The 18,739-nt window shown below is 51.7% G+C and overlaps 5 protein-coding genes across 5 annotated transcripts; 2 read left to right on the forward strand and 3 right to left on the reverse strand.

The window, feature by feature from the left end:
- Window positions 1-8,078: 8,078 nt before the first annotated feature.
- LOC141057120 (histone H2A type 1-like) lies at window positions 8,079-8,546 on the reverse strand. The gene has a single exon (XM_073553667.1). It carries the CDS (start codon window positions 8,521-8,523, stop codon window positions 8,131-8,133), a length of 393 nt encoding a protein of 130 aa, XP_073409768.1. The 5' UTR covers window positions 8,524-8,546; the 3' UTR covers window positions 8,079-8,130.
- A 275-nt stretch (window positions 8,547-8,821) lies between these two features.
- LOC141057121 (histone H2B 1.1-like) lies at window positions 8,822-9,272 on the forward strand. Its single transcript, XM_073553668.1, has one exon. The coding sequence runs from the start codon at window positions 8,841-8,843 to the stop codon at window positions 9,216-9,218; it is 378 nt and encodes a 125-aa protein (XP_073409769.1). The 5' UTR covers window positions 8,822-8,840; the 3' UTR covers window positions 9,219-9,272.
- A 1,889-nt stretch (window positions 9,273-11,161) lies between these two features.
- Window positions 11,162-11,473, forward strand: LOC141056991 (histone H4). Its single transcript, XM_073553465.1, has one exon. The coding sequence runs from the start codon at window positions 11,162-11,164 to the stop codon at window positions 11,471-11,473; it is 312 nt and encodes a 103-aa protein (XP_073409566.1).
- Window positions 11,474-15,664: 4,191 nt separating this feature from the next.
- LOC141057124 (histone H3) lies at window positions 15,665-16,271 on the reverse strand. Its single transcript, XM_073553670.1, has one exon. It carries the CDS (start codon window positions 16,126-16,128, stop codon window positions 15,718-15,720), a length of 411 nt encoding a protein of 136 aa, XP_073409771.1. The 5' UTR covers window positions 16,129-16,271; the 3' UTR covers window positions 15,665-15,717.
- LOC141057123 (histone H1.5-like) lies at window positions 15,665-18,178 on the reverse strand. Its single transcript, XM_073553669.1, has one exon. The coding sequence runs from the start codon at window positions 18,122-18,124 to the stop codon at window positions 17,510-17,512; it is 615 nt and encodes a 204-aa protein (XP_073409770.1). The 5' UTR covers window positions 18,125-18,178; the 3' UTR covers window positions 15,665-17,509.
- Between the last annotated feature and the right edge of the window lie 561 nt (window positions 18,179-18,739).

Here is an 18,739-nt window from a genome sequence, read left to right on the forward strand (position 1 = left end):
GGAGATGGTGGCACTGATCATACAGCTCTGCAGGAAGTAGGAGGTGGCACTGATTATACAGCTCTGTGTGGATAAGATGGTGGCACTGATCATACAGCTCTGCAGGGAGGAGTTGGTGGCACAGATCACACAGCTCTGCAGGGATGAGGAGGTGGCACTGATCATGCAGCTATATAGGTAAGAGGTGATGTCACTGATCATACTGCTCTGCAGGGAAGAGGTGGTGACACTGATCAAACAGCTTTGCGGGGACAAAGTGGTTGCACTGATTATACATCTCTTAAGGTATAAGTTGGAGGCACTGATCATGCGGTTCTTCAGGGATGAGGTTGTGGCACTGATCATACAGCTCTTTAGGGATGAGGTAGTGGCACAGATCATACAGCTCTGCAGAGAGGAGGTGGTGGCACTGATTATACAGCTTTGCAGGTAGGAGATGGTGGCACTGATCATAAAGCTCTGCAGGGAGTAGGTGGAGGCACTGATCATACAGCTCTGCGGGGAGAATTTGATTGCACTGATCATACAGCTCTGCGGGGAGAATTTGATTGCACTGATCGTACAGCTCTGCTCGGACAAAGTGGTGGCACTTATGATACAGCTTTGTGGGGACAAGGTGGTGGCACTGATCATACAGCTCTGCAGTGACTAGGTTGTGGCACTGATCATGCAGTTCTGCAGGGATGAGGTGGTGGCACTGATCATACAGCTCTGCAGGGAAAATTTGGTGACACTGATCATACACCTCTGCGTCGACAAGGTGGTGGTACTGATCATACAGCTGTGCAAGGACCAGGTGGTGGCACTGATCATAAAGCTCTGCAGAGAGGAGGTGGTGGCACTGATTATACAGCTTTGCAGGGAGGAGATGGTGGCACTGATCATACAGCTCTGTGGGGACAATTTGATGGCACTGATCAAACAGCTCTGCTCAGATAAAGTGGTGGCACTTATGATACAGCTTTGCGGGGACAAGGTGGTGGCACTGAACATATAGCTCAGCGTGGACAAGGTGGTGGCTCTGATCTTAAAGCTCCACAAGGATGAGGTGTAGGTACTAATCATACTGCTCTGCAGGGAGGAGATGGTGGCACTGATCATACAGCTCTGCGGGGACAAGATGGTGGCACTGATCATGAAGATCTGCAGGGATGATGTGGTGGCACTGATGATACAGGTCTGCAGAGATGAGGTGGTAGCACTCCTCATACAGCTTTGCAGGGACGAGGTGGTGGCACTGATCATACAGCTTTTCATGGACAAGGTGGTGGCACTGATCAAACAGCTCTGCAAGGACGAGGTGTTGGCACTGATCATACAGCTTTGCGGGGACAATGTGGTTGCACTGTTTCTACATCTCTTTAGGTATAAGTTGGATGCACTGATCAGGGATGATGTTGTGGCACAGATCATACAGCTCTGCAGAGAGGAGGTGGTGGCACTGATTACACAGCTTTGCAGGGAGGAGATGGTGGCACTGATCATACAGCTCTGCTCGGACAAAGTGGTGGCACTTATGATACAGCTTTGTGGGGACAAGGTGGTGGCACTGATCATACAGCTCTGAAGTGACGAGGTTGTGGCACTGATCATGCAGTTCTGCAGGGATGAGGTAGTGGCAGCGATCATACAGCTCTGCAGGGATGATTCAGTAGCACAGATCATACAGCCCCGCAGGGATGAGGTGGTGGCACTGATCATACAGCTCTGCAGTGAAAAGTTGGTGACACTGATCATACACCTCTGCGGCGACAAGGTGTTGGTACTGATCATACAGCTCTGCAAGGACCAGGTGGTGGCACTGATCATAAAGCTCTGCAGAGAGGAGGTGGTGGCACTGATTATTCAGCTTTGCAGGGAGCAGATGGTGGCACTGATCATACAGTTCTGTTGGGACAATTTGATGGCACTGATCATACAGCTATGCTCGGACAAAGTGGTGGCACTTATGATACAGCTTTGCGGGGACAAGGTGGTGGCACTGAACATATAGCTCAGCGTGGACAAGGTGGTGGCTCTGATCTTAAAGCTCTACAAGGATGAGGTGGAGGTACTAATCGTACAGCTCTGCAGGGAGGAGGTTGTGGCACTGAGCAAACAGCTCTGCATGGAAAGGTGGTGGCACTGAACATACAGCTCAGCGTGTACAAGGTGGTGGCACTGAACATACAGCTCAGCGTGTACAAGGTGGTGGCACTGATCAGACAGCTCTACAGGGAGGAGGTAGTGGCACTGATCATACAGCTCTGCCGGTATGAGGTGATGGCACTGAAGATACAGCTCTGCAGGGATGAGGTGGTTGAACTGATCTTGCAGCTCTGCAGGGAGTAGGTGGTGGCACTGATCTTAAAGCTCTGCGGGGACAATTTGATGGCACTGATCATACAGCTCTGCTCACACAAAGTGGTGGCACTTATCATACAGCTTTGTGGGGACAAGGTGGTGGCACTGATCATGCACTTCTGCAGGGATGAGGTAGCGGCACCGATCATACAGCTCTGCAGGGATGATTCAGTAGCACAGATCATACAGCCTGCAGGGATGAGGTGGTGGCGTGTCACTGATCATACAGCTCTGCAGGGAAAAGTTGGTGACACTGATCATACACCTCTGCGGCGACAAGGTGGTGGTACTGATCATACAGCTCTGAAGGGAATAGGTGGTGGCACAGATCCTACAGACCTGCAGGGACAAGGTGGTGACACTGATCATACACCTCTGCGGCGACAAGGTGGTGGTACTGATCATACAGCTCTGCAAGGACCAGGTGGTGGCACTAATCATACAGCACTGCAGAGACGAGGTGGTGGCACTGATTATACAGCTCTGCAGGGATTAGATGGTGGCACTGATCATACAGCTCTGCAGGCAGTAGGAGGTGGCACTGATTATACAGCTCTGTGTGGATAAGGTGGTGGCACTGATCATACAGCTCTGCAGGGAGGAGTTGGTGGCACTGATCATACAGCTCTGCAGGTAAGAGGTGGTGTCACTGATCATACAGCTCTGCAGGGACAATGTGGTTGCACTGATTATACATCTCTTTAGGTATAAGTTGGAGGCACTGATCATGTGGTTCTGCAGTGATGAGGTTGTGGCACTGATCATACAGCTCTGCTCGCACAAAGTGGTGGCACTGATCATACAACTTTGCGGTGACAAGGTGGTGGCACTGATTTACAGTTCTGTGGCGACACGGTGGTGGCACTGATCATACAGGTCTGCAGGGAGGAGGTTGTCGCACTGAACATACTGGTTTTCAGGGATGAGGTGGTGGCACAGATCATACAGCTCTGCAGAGAGGAGGTGGTGGCACTGATTATACAGCTTTGCAGGGAGGAGATGGTGGCACTGATCATACAGCTCTGCAGAGAGTAGGTGGTGGCAATGATCATACAGCTCTGCGGGGACAATTTGATGGCACTGATCATACAGCTCTGCTTGGACAAAGTGGTGGCACTTATGATACAGCTTTGTGGGGACAAGATGGTGGCACTGATCATACAGCTCTGCAGTGACGAGGTTGTGGCACTAATCATGCAGTTCTGCTGGGATGAGGTAGTGGCACCGATCATACAGCTCTGCAGGGATGTTTCAGTAGCACAGATCATACAGCCCTGCAGGGATGAGGTGGTGGCACTGATCATACACCTCTGCGGCGACAAGGTGGTGGTACTGATCATACAGCTCTGCAAGGACCAGGTGGTGGCACTGATCTTAAAGCTCTGCAGGGATGAGGTGGTGGCACTGATCATACAGCTCTGCAGAGAGGAGGTGGTGGCACTGATCATACACCTCTGCGGGGACAAGGTGGTGACACTGATTATACACGTCTGTGGCGACAAGGTGCTGGTACTGATCATACAGCTCTGCAGGGAGGAGGTGGTGGCACTGATCATACACCTCTGCAGCAACAAGGTGGTGGCACTGATCTTAAAGCTCTGCCGGGATGAGGTGGTGGCACTGATCATACAGCTCTGCAGAGAGGAGGTGGTGGCACTGATTATACAGCTTTGCAGGGAGGATATGGTAGCATTGATCATTCAGCTCTGTGTGGATAAGATGGTGGCACTGATCATACAGCTCTGCAAGGACGAGGTGTTGGCACTGATCATACAGCTTTGCAGGGACAATGTGGTTGCACTGATTATACATCTCTTTAGGGATAAGTTGGAGCCACTGATCATGCAGCTCTGCAGGGATGAGGTTGTGGCACTGATCATACAGCTCTGCAGGGATGAGTTAGTGGCTCAGATCATACAGCTCTGCAGGGATGAGGTAGTGGCACAGATCACACAGCTCTGCAGGGACGAGGAGGTGGCACTGATCATACAGCTCTGTGGTGAGGAGGCGGTGGCACTGATCATAAGGCTCTGCAGGGACAAGGTTGTGTCACTGATCTTACAGCTCTGCAGGGAGTAGGTGGTGGCATTGATCATTCAGCTCTGTGTGGATAAGATGGTGGCACTAATCATGCAGCTCTGCAGGTATGAGGTGGTGTCACTGATTATACAGCTTTGTGGGGACAATGTAGTTGCACTGATTATACATCTCTTTAGGGATAAGTTGGAGCCACTGATCATACAGCTCTGCAGGGACGAGGAGGTGGCACTGATCATACAGCTCTGTGGAGACAAGGTGGTGGCACTGATAATACACCTCTGCGGTGACAAGGTGGTGGTACTGATCATACAGCTCTGCAGAGAGGAGGTGGTGACACTGATCATACAGCTCTGAAGGGAATAGGTGGTGGCACTGATCATACAGCTCTGTAGGGATGAGGTGGTTGCACTGATCATACAGCTCTGTAGGGATGAGGTGGTTGCACTGATCATACAGCTCTATGGGGAGGAGGCGGTGGCACTGATCATAAGGCTCTGTAGGGACAAGGTTGTGTCACTGATCTTACAGCTCTGCAGGGGTGAGGTAGTGGCACAGATCACACAGCGCTGCAAGGACCAGGTGGTGGCACTGATCATACAGCTCTGCAGGGACGAGGAGGTGGCACTGATCATACAGCTCTGCGGGGACAAGGTGGTGACACTGATAATACACCTCTGAGGCGACAAGGTGGTGGTACTGATCATACAGCTCTGCAGAGAGGAGGTGGTGGCACTGATCATACAGCTCTGAAGGGAATATGTGGTGGCACTGATCATAAAGTTCTGCAGTGACGAGGTGGTGGCACTAATCATACTGTTTTGCAGGGAGGAGGTGGTGGCACTGATCATACAGCTCAGCAGGGAGGAGGTGGTGGCACTGATCATACAGCTCAGCAGGGAGGAGGTGTTGGCACTGATCATACAGCTTTGCGGGGATAATGTGGTTGCACTGATTATACATCTCTTTAGGGATAAGTTGGAGGCACTGATCATGCAGTTCTGCAGGGATGAGATAGTGGCTCAGATCATACAGCTCTGCAGGGACGAGGAGGTGGCACTGATCATACACCTCTGCGGCCACAAGGTGGTGGTACTAATCATACAGCTCTGCAGGGATGATTCAGTAGAACAGATCATACAGCCCTGTAGGGATGAGGTGATGGCACTGATCATACAGCTCTGCAGGGAAAAGTTGGTGACACTGATCATACAGCTCTGCTCGCACAAAGTGGTGGCACTTATGATACAGCTTTGTGGGGACAAGGTGGTGTCACTGATCATGCAGTTCTGCAGGGATGAGGTAGTGACACCGATCATACAGCTCTGCAGGTATGATTCAGTAGCACAGATCATACAGCCTGCAGGGATGAGGTGGTGGCACTGATCATACACCTCTGCGGCGACAAGGTGGTGTTAATGATCATACAGCTCTGCAAGGACCAGGTGGTGGCACTAATCATACAGCTCTGCAGAGACAAGGTGGTGGCACTGATTATACAGCTCTGCAGGGAGGAGGTTGTCGCACTGAACATACTGGTTTGCAGGGATGTGGTGGTGGCACAGATCATACAGCTCTGCAGAGAGGAGGTGGTGGCACTGATTATACAGCTTTGCAGGGAGGAGATGGTGGCACTGATCATACAGCTCTGCTCGGACAAAGTGGTGGCACTTATGATACAGCTTTGTGGGGACAAGATGTTGGCACTGATCATACAGCTCTGCAGTGACGAGGTCGTGGCACTGATCATGCAGTTCTGCAGGGATGAGGTAGTGGCACCGATCATACAGCTCTGCAGGGATGTTTCAGTAGCACAGATCATACAGCCCTGCAGGGATGAGGTGGTGGCACTGATCATACAGCTCTTCAGGGAAAAGTTGGTGACGCTGATCATACACCTCTGCGGCGACAAGGTGGTGGCACTGATTATACAGTTCTGCGGCGACAAGGTGGTGGCACTGATCACACAGGTCTGCAGGGAAAAGGTGGTGTTATTGAACATACAGCTCAGCGCGGACAAGGTGGTGGCACTGATCAGACAGCTCTACAGGGAGGAGGTTGTGGCACTAAACATACTGGTTTGCAGGGATGAGGTTGTGGCACTGATCATACAGCTCTGCAGGGAATAGGTGGTGGCACTGATCGTGCAGCTCTGCTGGGACAAGATGGTGGTACTGATCATAAAGCTCTGCAGGGATGATGTAGTGGCACTGATCATACAGGTCTGCAGAGACGAGGTGGTGGCACTGATCATACAACTTTTCGTGGACAAGGTGGTGGCACTGATCAGACAGCTTTGCGTGTACAAGGTGGTGGCACTAATCAGGTAGCCCTGAGGGGATGACGTGGTGGCACTGATCAAAAAGCTCTGCAGGGATTAGGTGGTGGCACTGATCATACAGCTCTGCAAGGAGTAGGCGGTGGCACTGATCATACAGCTTGCGTTGACAATGTGGTGGCACTGATTATACAGTTCTGCGGCGAAAAGGTGGTGGCACTGATCATACAGCTCTGCATGTAAAGGTGGTGGCACTGAACATACAGCTCTGCAGGGAAAAGGTGGTGGCACTGAACATACAGGTCAGCAGGGACGAGGTGGTGGCACTCATTATAGAACTCTGCAGGGGTGAAGTGGTGGCACTGATCATACAGGCCAAAAATGGGGGACGGGGTATGGAGTATGGCATGCGGATGGAGAGCACATTGATGCTGGAACCAGCGCGTCGCCTATCACGCTCCCCCATCAGTACATAGGTTTTCATCTGTGCTTTTTTTTTTTTAGTAATTACAGAAAAGCAGGAGGATTTGTGGTTTATTGGCTTAATTAATTTTCTTCTGTTACATAATATTTGTTCAGTGAACCTGCGGATAATTACACTACACTAATGTGGGGTTAACCCTCTGTGTAGCTCTAGGACTTTTCACCAATGATGGCAATTAGCTCGATCTGCACGTGCCGCAATCTCCTCAGTCACTTACAGTATTATCGGGACTCCCAGCTGTTTCTGCACTGATTACAGGGGGCTATAAGCAGCAGATGTTCTCGAGGAGCCCGATGTGAGATGAAGGTGGCGCATCTGTGAACACTGGTAAATAAGAGGGGATCAGCAGGAACAAGGCAAGTAAGAGGTTAAACAGAGGAGGAAAGGCGTCTATGTACATCGCTGAAGGCTGAGGGCGGCGCTTAACCGAGGATTCCCGCTCATTGTCTGATCGCAGGATCCGTTTGGGGATTTGAACTTCCCGCTCTTCTTCCGCCGAGGATTATTAGCGGACATCACAATCCGGTCACACAGAGAACCGCGCAGAGTCCGGCCCTCCAGAGCCGCCATCACGGGATCGCCCTCCGGGAGGAGCAGCAGTCACTGATGTGGACAATCACCGGCCGCCATCCCCCGATACTCCGGGACGTGATAACCGCATGTAATCTCCACAGCGGAGTCAGGGGCCCGAGTATCAAGACATTCACTAATGAGGGACATTTCCTGTGACTATTCGAGGACTCCTCTCCCCACACAGGTCTGAGGCTTCATGTGATAACCCAGACATGGGCATCCTCAGTGTTTTGTGTTGAACCCCGGAATCAAGTGTGTATGGGCACCAACCTACAAACTGGTGGCGGCAGCCCGTGGTGCCTAACGTCAGTCCCATGTGAGCACGCAGAGATCAGCGGCGTCAGCTCTTGTGGCGACGGTGTGGGTGGCTCTTAGAAGAGCCTTTGGTGTTGTGGACAGAGATCGGCGGCAGCGCTCACTTGCTCTTGCTCGCCTTGCTGCTCTCGGTCTTCTTGGGCAGCAGCACGGCCTGGATGTTGGGCAGGACGCCCCCCTGGGCAATGGTCACCCCACCCAGCAGCCTGTTGAGCTCCTCGTCATTGCGCACCGCCAGCTGCAGGTGACGGGGGATGATGCGGGTCTTCTTGTTGTCCCGGGCAGCATTGCCGGCCAATTCCAGGATCTCAGCAGTCAGATACTCCAGCACAGCGGCCAGATACACCGGAGCGCCGGCGCCGACTCTCTCGGCATAATTGCCCTTGCGGAGAAGCCTGTGCACACGGCCGACTGGGAACTGGAGTCCTGCCCGGGATGAGCGGGTCTTGGCCTTAGCTCGGACCTTCCCTCCTTGTTTGCCGCGTCCAGACATGGTTGATAACAAACAATAAAGAATCTGGGCGAAATGAAGAACTAGCGGCGGCTGCTGTCGCTTTCGTAATCGTCTGCCCCGCCCTCCTCTCCTGTCATTGGATGGATCTCAAGTTACCAATGGAAAACAGACTTGTGTAGCTACCAATCAGCTGCAGTGGGCGGAGCGATTGACGGTTCTGTTGGTCACATGACTTTGTCACCCAATAGCACGGCGATCTGACAACAGTGTCATTTGCATGGCGGGCCTATAAATATCGCCGCTCTGGGAGGCTTGGGATCATTAGTCTTCTCTCTTTTGAGAACTTTGCTTTCGTTATGGCTGATCCCAAATCTGCGCCAGCGCCCAAGAAGGGCTCCAAGAAAGCCGTCACTAAGACTCAGAAGAAGGACGGCAAGAAACGTAGGAAGAGCAGAAAGGAGAGCTATGCCATCTACGTGTACAAGGTGCTGAAGCAGGTCCACCCCGACACCGGCATCTCCTCCAAGGCCATGGGCATCATGAACTCCTTCGTCAACGACATCTTCGAGCGCATCGCAGGGGAAGCCTCCCGCCTGGCTCACTACAACAAGCGCTCCACCATCACCTCCCGGGAGATTCAGACCGCCGTGCGCCTTCTGTTGCCTGGAGAGTTGGCCAAGCACGCCGTGTCCGAGGGCACCAAGGCCGTCACCAAGTACACCAGCGCCAAGTGATCTGCTCAGTCTGCTGCTCCGCCATCACCCCAAAGGCTCTTCTAAGAGCCACCACCCCATCTCCATCAGAGCTGTGGCTGCTCCTGTGTCCTTTCCCGTCTCCCCGAGTTGTCTGCTCCACCGCCTGGGTCTCTGCGTCTAGTGACGGGAAGTGACAGGTGAAGGAAGTAGGGATGATGAATGCTACCAAGGAGATTGTGAGAACCGAGGACCTTCTAAATAATAACCTGGTCACTTCTCCATAAGTTGCTCTGTGTTCAGGGACTACTCTTTAACCCCTTGCTCCACAGATCTTGATATTCTGGGGTCTCATTCATTTGGTATAACATGATTCGGTTTAGTTCATGATACACCATGATGACTAATAACACTTTCTAAGCCGGGATGCTTTGAGACTGAATTTTCTCCCCCATGCAGCACCAGACAGTGAGCTGACGATTTTCCTCTCTGCACTTAGTTCATGATTCTCGTGTTTTTCCTCAAATAACAGGAGACATTTGTAGTCGGTGCAGTTTTATCTAGAGATTATGCTGGAGTCTTCACTGTAAAGGGAAGCGGTGACGACATTTTAGAAGCAGCGGGAAATTCAAACCCCCTAACCGTCCTGTGTTCAGCCAATCCGCAGAGGGAGGGGAGGAGCTAATGTTCCCAATGGTTGACACGTTTGCAGTTCCCGCTTTTTCTGTTCTTTGTCTCCATATAACGCGCGGTCCCAGGACGGAGCGATGTCGGGGAATCTGCAGGTGTTGAGAGGTCGCTGGTCGCTTACATCCCATACAGGAGTCTGCAGCTGTTCCTGGTTAGAGAATGAATCCGCGTTAGGCAGATGCTGTGATGCCCCGTGTGTCTGACCTGCAGGCGATCACATCTCCCTTTCTCGTCATAATCCGTATTGTGGAGACAATATATTGGCTAGAGATGTATCCTACAAGAGACATTTCAGGGGAGACCAATTCTGCTCTTCCAAGCAGATCCCACCTGCAGCTCCAGGCAGGAGGTCTGTGATGGGAAATGTGCGATCATGTAGAGAAGATTGCCGAGAGCTCAGTGCACAATACATTACACTGTGATGTCAGGATCCTCTAGGTCAGACATGTCATGACATCATCTCCCATCACATCCTCCTCACAGATGTTTTTTAAATAATTACTGCAGGATATGGGGCGATATTGGCGGCTGGGATCAGTCAGGATCACTGCTGAGCTCTGATTTTCAGCCTTTTCTGTCATTATGTTAATAATTGTTTTTCCTAATTAATTGTAGCTGACAGCAGGTCCCTACTCTGCAGCAATGTGAGCTATGATGTGGTGGAAAAAAGAATCATTGCCAGGGGAAGAAGAAAACACAAATATAAGGACAATAGTGTCATAATTGCCCGAAGTAATGATGACTCCTATCATAGCACAAATGTCCCTAATGCGGGAATATAAGACCTGAATAAAGGCAGAGAGGGCTTAGCCCTGGGGTTAATATAAATGTAATATTCTCTATGAAAACCGGAGATCCTGTGATTACTGAGGACTGAGCCTTATATCAGGCAGTGTATCTACCGGTGTGAGATCCCCTGGGCGGCTGCCTGTAATATCTGTGGTTACAGTCTGTTCTGTCCTCCTGACATATACTGGGGCCGAGTCTGCTCCCCTCTATTTGTGCTGCCCATTTATCTATAGGCTGAATCTGGAATAATTCTCATCACAGGGGAAGAAGTGACATTATATTACAAGCTGGAAAGAAAAGGGAAACTGAACAATGAGCGGGAAATTCAAACTCTCCAACAGTTCTGTGCTCAGCCAAACAGCAGAGGAAGGGAGGAGCTCATGTGGATTCTGTAAGCCCCGCCCTGGGGCGCGTCATCTCTGCAGTTCTCTCTCTGGTCCGTCTCTCCTGTATATAAAGGAGGAGTCGTTCGGTTTTAGCATCAGTTACAGCTGACTACTTGGAAGATGTCTGGTCGCGGCAAAGGAGGAAAAGGTCTTGGGAAGGGCGGCGCTAAGCGGCACAGGAAGGTGCTCCGTGATAACATCCAGGGCATCACCAAGCCTGCCATCCGCCGTCTCGCTCGCAGAGGAGGCGTCAAGCGCATCTCCGGCCTCATCTATGAAGAGACTCGCGGGGTCCTGAAAGTCTTCCTGGAGAACGTGATCCGTGACGCCGTCACCTACACCGAGCACGCCAAGAGGAAGACCGTCACCGCTATGGACGTGGTGTACGCGCTCAAGCGCCAGGGCCGCACTCTCTACGGCTTCGGAGGTTAATTGTATTCTTTTCTGTGCTGACAACCCAAAGGCTCTTTTCAGAGCCACCCACATCTTCTACCTGAGAGGCTACGATTTCCTATTCCTGCATTCTGGTGCCTGTAAGTATACTAGTTGTCACAGCCTGGCATGTGTCTTGCACTTTCCTCCTTCCATACTGGAGCTGGCACCGCGGACTTGGGGTGATGTGGTTTATTCTCCTTGATCTATAATATACAGCTGCCAGGTTCTGGGGGCATACAGTATATCCGCACTGTGCAGCACAGACATCTCTGCACCACAGTACATACCTCGCTGTGATGTGGTCACTACAGAGCAGAAATCCAAGTTCTGCCGTGAGATGAACGTGATTCTGCTACAGGTCTTCCTGATCAGATCAGTGTGTGTGTCAGGAGGCAGCGAATACTCCCGGGGATTGTCGCTGGATAGATGCGCCTCCCCCAAAGGCTCCTATCAGAGCCGCACACATGTGTTCTGGAGAAGCTACAATTCCTGATATTTGATGACTGCGGTGATGGAGTCTGGTCAGATCCTATTTCTCAGGATTGGTGTAAATCCAGTGAGGAGCGGTCACATCCTGTACCGGTAACTGCTCCCCCTTGTTAGTGGCGGCTCCCCGGTATGTTCAGCGCCTGCATCTCATCACTACCACCCTCCTCATTTACCATCTACATGTGGCCACTGATTGTGACCTCCTGACTGCTCCTAATAACATGGACTGGAGCTACAGCCGGCAGCGGTCTCCTGTGCTCGGGCTGATGGATGAAGCCGCTCCCTCCCCGCAGCCGGACATTAGCGGCTCGTTCCCCTCATGACGGGGAGGTTTCTGGTGTCTTATCCTATTTATCAGTAGTCGGAGCCAGAAGAGAGAACAGAGTCCGCACCCCGAATGTACAGCGCCGTCATCCGAGCCTGGCGGACCATAGCGAGGACTGGAGATGAGGCGGCTCCGGAGCCTGTGTATTTCTGAGTGCGGAGAGCGCCATCCCTCCAGAGGAGAAAAAGTCTCGCATACAAGATAACTGCATAAATGTGGTTGGTGAGATAATGAGCAGCGGCCACCGTTCTGGGGATTGAGGGGTTAATACAATCTCACTTTACCACATGATCTGCAGGTATAATGGCCGCTTACTCCTGACAGTGATTGGGAAATGATGTCTCTTCCACAAGCAGAGAACAGTCACTGAAGGGTTAATGATCGAGGGCCGAGAGCACGACTGAGCGGGAGATTCAAATCATCAAACGGTTATAAAGCTCCGCCCACAGGAACCGACCAATCGATAGACGTGCTTCCTCCTACGTTTAACTCCTTATTGCCCTTCTACCTGCTGCTCCTCATGTACACGTGTTCTCCCGGCAGCGCTCAGCACATCGGGCTCCTCCTGGTAGAACATGTGCGGATTGTATCATCCGATCTGTGCTAGATGCGGCCTCCTGTGATCAGTGCGGACCCCACACGGAGACGCCCAGATATAACGTTACCGGGTCTCCGTGTGGGGTCCGCTCCGATCACTGCTGGAAGTGGAGTTGAGACTGATCAGCCCTGGAGCTGCAGGCAATGTATACACACCCCGTACGGTGCTGCACATCCTCCATACCACCTACTGGGTGGTATACAGCACTACAAAGCCTACGTGTGCTGTATACTCCCCATCTAGTGCTGCAGACACAAATCCGAGAGCATCTGTTCTATATAAGCCTGAATCATGGAATGTTCCAGCTCAGTGCAAGATTCATTAAATCCTCCCAGACGGATGTCTGTCCAGCCTCTGTTTGAAGACTTCCATTGAAGGAGAACTCACCACCTCCAGTGGCAGCCTGTTCCACTTATTGATCATCCTCACTGTCAAAAAGTTCTCTTTAATATCTAATCCGTGTCTCCTCCCATTCAGAATCATCTACAGAATACCCCCATATAGTGCTGTAAACCCCAAATAGCTATTGTATGTATAGGCTCACATAGTGCTGGATACCCTCCATATAGTGACATGAGCATAAGGTAGTGCTGATACCTACATATTGCTGAATACTCTGCACAAAGTGCTGTGGGCCCTCCATATTGTTCTATATAACATCATATGTGGCTGTATACCCCCATATAGTGCTGTAAGCTGCCAAATACTGTTGTATACGGACACATTGTGCAGTATACCCTTCAAGTAGTATTATATACCTCCATATAGTGCTGATAATCCAACATATAGTATTTTATAGTTGAATATCCTGTATCCATACAGTGCTGTATACTCCCCATATATTCGTGCACACCCTCATGTATTGCTGTATACCCCCATAGAGTGACATGTATGCTCCTGAAAGGGCTGAATAATCCATATATCGGATATTCTGGACTCCGAGCTCCTGATCTACAATCCCCACAACACTGCGCACCACAGAGATGAAGTTACTGCGGGATCTCGTCACTTCTCCTCACGTTTTCTGACCTCATTATTGCGGGTCAGGATGATTTCGGATTAGTGATGGGCGAGCACTAAAATGCTCGGGTGCTCGTTGTTAAGGTCAAGCAAATTAGAATACTCGGGTACTCGGTCAGGACAACGAGCCCCATGTAAGTCTATGGGAGACCTGAGCATTTTTGCAGCGATTCCCCCCAGGGGTCCATTTAAGGTCTAAAAACATCTGAAAATGAAGGAAACACTGCTCAAATGACACGGGGACATAATGCGGATCGCTTCTGGAACCATTCCTGACTCCTAGGTCACAGTTTCAAACAATGTTGTCAGAGTTTCATGCCATTGTTACCAGTGCACCAAATAATATACCAAAACGGATTTTGCTGGGATAAATTTTAAGGTACATCCTTTCCAGGTTAAAGACTAGTATATAAGGCAAAATAAATAACCCCAAGTCAAAATGTTCCTCCACCACTTGGTCTATGTTCAGACGCAGCGTTTTTGAAGCGTTTTGCAACTTTAACATTGCTTTCAATCAAAACTAATGCATTCACTTGGAAATGTCATTGTAACATTTAACAACCCTAGCTGGCCATGCGGTGTGTGACACATAAGCAGACACATCTTGTTTTATTTATGAAGGAGGGACTCGGTCACAGAGCCTATTTTTACAGGGGCCTCAGGCGGCATTAATCTACTTAAAGGGCCATTATTAAACAGTGGGTCTCCTAAATGGTTATTGTCTATGCAGTGACTGGATGGGCTACCAAGAATTACAACACACCCAATACCCCTTTCACGAGATGTCCAGGAGGGCCTCCATAAAAAATGTTGCATTGAATGCAAGGCCTGCCCTGCTACAAAGTCATGTGCACCCCAATAAACCTTTGAACCCACATACTGGTTGGGCCCAGGACAATCCACTTCACATAGAATCAAAGAACATTATTACTTTCGTACTCCAATTCTGTTTTCTTATGGATTCACGGCAAGGCCTGCCCTGCTACCAAGTCATATGCACCCCAATCCCCCCTTGGAATAAAATATAGAGGGCCTTTTAAAAAATGTCTCATTAAAAAAAGAACCGGATCTCCTAGACTTGTAATGCCCATACACTAAGTGTGTTGGCTGGCAAACATGTTGCCCTGTGGGTTACACCTCAACCTTTTCCATAACCAGTATTTTACGCCCAGCAAAACCACCCACCCTTGTTCGTGTGAGGACTCCTGGAGTGGACCCTCTGGGCCATGATTCCAACCCACCCTGGGCGAGCTGACCTGGTAAGGACCACCCAGGGATACAGGAAGCATCAGAACGCCCTGGGAAATAAAGTACCATGACTGCTGGAACCAGGTGGCAGGCTCGAAGGAGGCACAAGAGACAGTTTAGCAGGATGAAGTGGTGGATGATATAGTAACTGACCCAAGCTAGCAGGAGGACATGCAAAGTGAGGACAGCAGCATAGGGGGAGGGAGGCATAGCGCCCCAACAGCCAGGAAGAAGCAGTGTGGTTGCCGCAGACAGAAGGCCGGCGACTATTAACAGTAACACCAACATGATGGAAGTTGCCTGTCCATCTGTTAGGCCTTCTCAAGTCTAGTTGTTTTTTAATACTCTGCCCATAACCCCAAAAGAGGTCATTTGCACCACCTGCCATGCCAGCATCAGCAGGGGTAGCAAAACTACCAGCCTCACCACCACGAGCATGATCAGGACCATGGTTGGTAGCAAAGCCGGCAGTATTAAAGGTCAGGAATTCGCTCTTCTTGAGGGAGGATTGGGTGGCTCTGAAAAGAGCCTTTGTGTTGCAGTCAGGTGGGCAGGACAGATCTAAGCTCTCTCCCCACGGATCCGGCGGGCCAGCTGGATATCTTTGGGCATGATGGTGACCCTCTTAGCGTGGATCGCGCACAAATTTGTGTCCTCAAACAGCCCCACCAGATAAGCCTCGCTGGCCTCCTGCAGGGCCATGACAGCGGAGCTCTGGAAGCGGAGATCGGTCTTGAAGTCCTGGGCGATTTCTCTCACCAGGCGCTGGAAGGGAAGCTTACGGATCAGCAGCTCGGTGGACTTCTGGTAGCGGCGGATCTCACGGAGAGCAACTGTCCCTGGCCGGTATCTGTGCGGCTTCTTCACTCCGCCAGTGGCGGGAGCGCTTTTCCTGGCGGCTTTAGTGGCCAGCTGCTTGCGGGGCGCTTTCCCTCCGGTGGATTTCCGAGCGGTCTGCTTAGTTCTGGCCATAGCTCTGTATAGAAGAGAACAGAAGTGATGAGAGGAGCAGAGTGAGCGGCTATTTATACTCCTCTGCCCCTATTCACGCTTCATGAGGACACGTCCCCTGCATTCCATTGGTTATTTTGTAGAATGTGAGCAGCGAATAGCGTTTGATGTCCGCGACCAATCACTGTACAGAGAAGGCTCAACCTGACTCACAGTTCAGCTATCACCCACTGCTCTGATACACAGGGTCACATCCAATCTCCAGGCGGCTTCTACAGCGGAAGCTCCGATTCTATATTCCCAGTACCCAGAGCGGTACAGCAGCTCCTCTATAATCAGTCACTGACGCTCCAACTCTCACATCGGAGTTATAACCTCACACCACTCTTACTAAGATGTGGGTTACAGGTGGTGATAATTAGGATGATGGAAGTAACGTGATTTCTGCTGCACATCGGCCCCTTCCCTCCATTACACAGAACTGTCACCTGAAGGCACCGATCATACAGCTCTGCGGGGAGGAGGTGGAGGCACTGATCATACAGCTCTGCGGGGAGGAGGTGGTGGCACTAATCATACAGCTCTGCGAGGGACAAGGTGGTGGCACTGATCATACAGCTCTGCGGGGACAGGGTGGTGGCACTAATCATACAGCTCTGCGGGGACAGGGTGGTGGCACTAATCATACAGCTCTGCGGGGGACAAGGTGGTGGCACTAATCATACAGATCTGCGAGGACAGGGTGGTGGCACTGATCATACAGCTCTGCGGGGACAGGGTGGTGGCACTAATCATACAGCTCTGCGGGGACAGGGTGGTGGCACTGATCATACACCTCTGCGGGGACAGGGTGGTGGCACTGATCATACAGCTCTACGAGGACAGGGTGGTGGCACTGATCATACAGCTCTGCGGGGACAGGGTGGTGGCTCAGATCATACAGCTCTGCGGGGACAGGGTGGTGGCACTGATCATACAGCTCTGCGGGGACAGGGTGGTGGCTCAGATCATACAGCTCTGCGGGGACAGGGTGGTGGCACTGATCATACAGCTCTGCGGGGACAGGGTGGTGGCACTGATCATACAGCTCTACGAGGACAGGGTGGTGGCACTAATCATACAGCTCTGCGAGGACAGGGTGGTGGCTCAGATCATACAGCTCTACGAGGACAGGGTGGTGGCACCGATCATACAGCTCTACGAGGACAGGGTGGTGGCTCAGATCATACAGCTCTGCGAGGACAGGGTGGTGGCACTGATCATACAGCTCTGCGGGGACAGGGTGGTGGCACTGATCATACAGCTCTACGAGGACAGGGTGGTGGCACCGATCATACAGCTCTGCGGGGACAGGGTGGTGGCTCTGAAAAGAGCCTTTGTGTAAAATAACTGGGTCCGCAACTTATTTCTTGGCCGCGGGCTTCTTGGCTTTCTTAGCCGGACTCTTGGCAGCTTTAGGTTTGGCCGCCTTTTTAGCCGGACTCTTCGTCGCCTTCTTAGGCTTGGGAGCGGCTTTCGACTTCTTGGGGCTCTTGGCCGCTTTCTTGGCAGCTGCAGGCTTCTTGGCCTTTTTCGGGCTCTTCTTGGCCGTGGTCAGAGCCTTCTTGGGCTTCTTCGGAGATTTGGCGGCTTTCTTAGCAGCAACGGGTTTCTTGGGCTTGGCTGACTTCTTGGCCACTTTAGTCTCCTGCTTCTTGGTGAGTTTGAAGGACCCGGAGGCGCCGCTGCCCTTCACCTGGAGGAGGGTGCCCTTGGTGACCAGAGACCTGACGGCCAGCTTCAGGCGGCTGTTGTTCTTCTCTACATCGTACCCTCCGGCAGACAGCGCCTTCTTCAGGGCGGCCAGAGACACCCCACTGCGCTCCTTAGAGGCTGACACGGCTTTCACGATCAGCTCGGAGACGCCAGGACCAGAGGATTTCTTGCTGCTCTTGGCGGCGGATTTCTTTGGCTGCTTCTTGGCTTTGGCAGCCGGTTCTGCGGGAGGGGGAGCGGCGGCTGGCGCGGTCTCTGCCATCCTTATGCTACGGAGCCAAAACACAAAAATCTCCCGATAGGAAAACACTAAGGCCGGAGCTGGAGGAGTCTGTTATATGTACAGGCTTACTGTGCACTGATTGGCTGCTGAGCTACAGGCTTACTGTGCACTGATTGGCTGCTGAGCTACACCGTCCTGAGCATCTATTGGCTGACACTGCATACATGCCCCGCCTCTTCCCAGCTGAGAACGAGTGAAGCTCCGCTCTCCCCTTGTGCTTCCCTGCCCGGAATAAAAGCCCTTTACCGGCTGACACCGGACAGCAGAGCGCGCTTCCTCCGCCGCTTCTTCTTCGCCATCTTCTCCACCGACCGTCTGTAGCTGTCACTAGCAGAGACGCCGGGGAAGAGCGGAGAGGAGGTCCCGGGATCATCGCCGTCGTCCTCCAGATCTGCACATCGCTGTGTATCCGGGAAGATACATCTGCTGGGGGAACTCGTTCCTCCTGTTCCCGGCTCCTGTCACCATCACAGGGATCTTTACTACAATGTCTATCGTACAGGACGCTGATTGTACGATGTGGGGACGACCTGGAGCTGCTGAGAGCCCAGAAGGGTAACACAGGCGATGGCTTCGCTGACTGCCGCCTCCCTG

Source organism: Dendrobates tinctorius, unplaced genomic scaffold, assembly GCF_039654945.1.
Source record: "Dendrobates tinctorius isolate UK_male_01 unplaced genomic scaffold, ASM3965494v1 ptg000202l, whole genome shotgun sequence".
Taxonomy (NCBI): domain Eukaryota; kingdom Metazoa; phylum Chordata; class Amphibia; order Anura; family Dendrobatidae; genus Dendrobates; species Dendrobates tinctorius.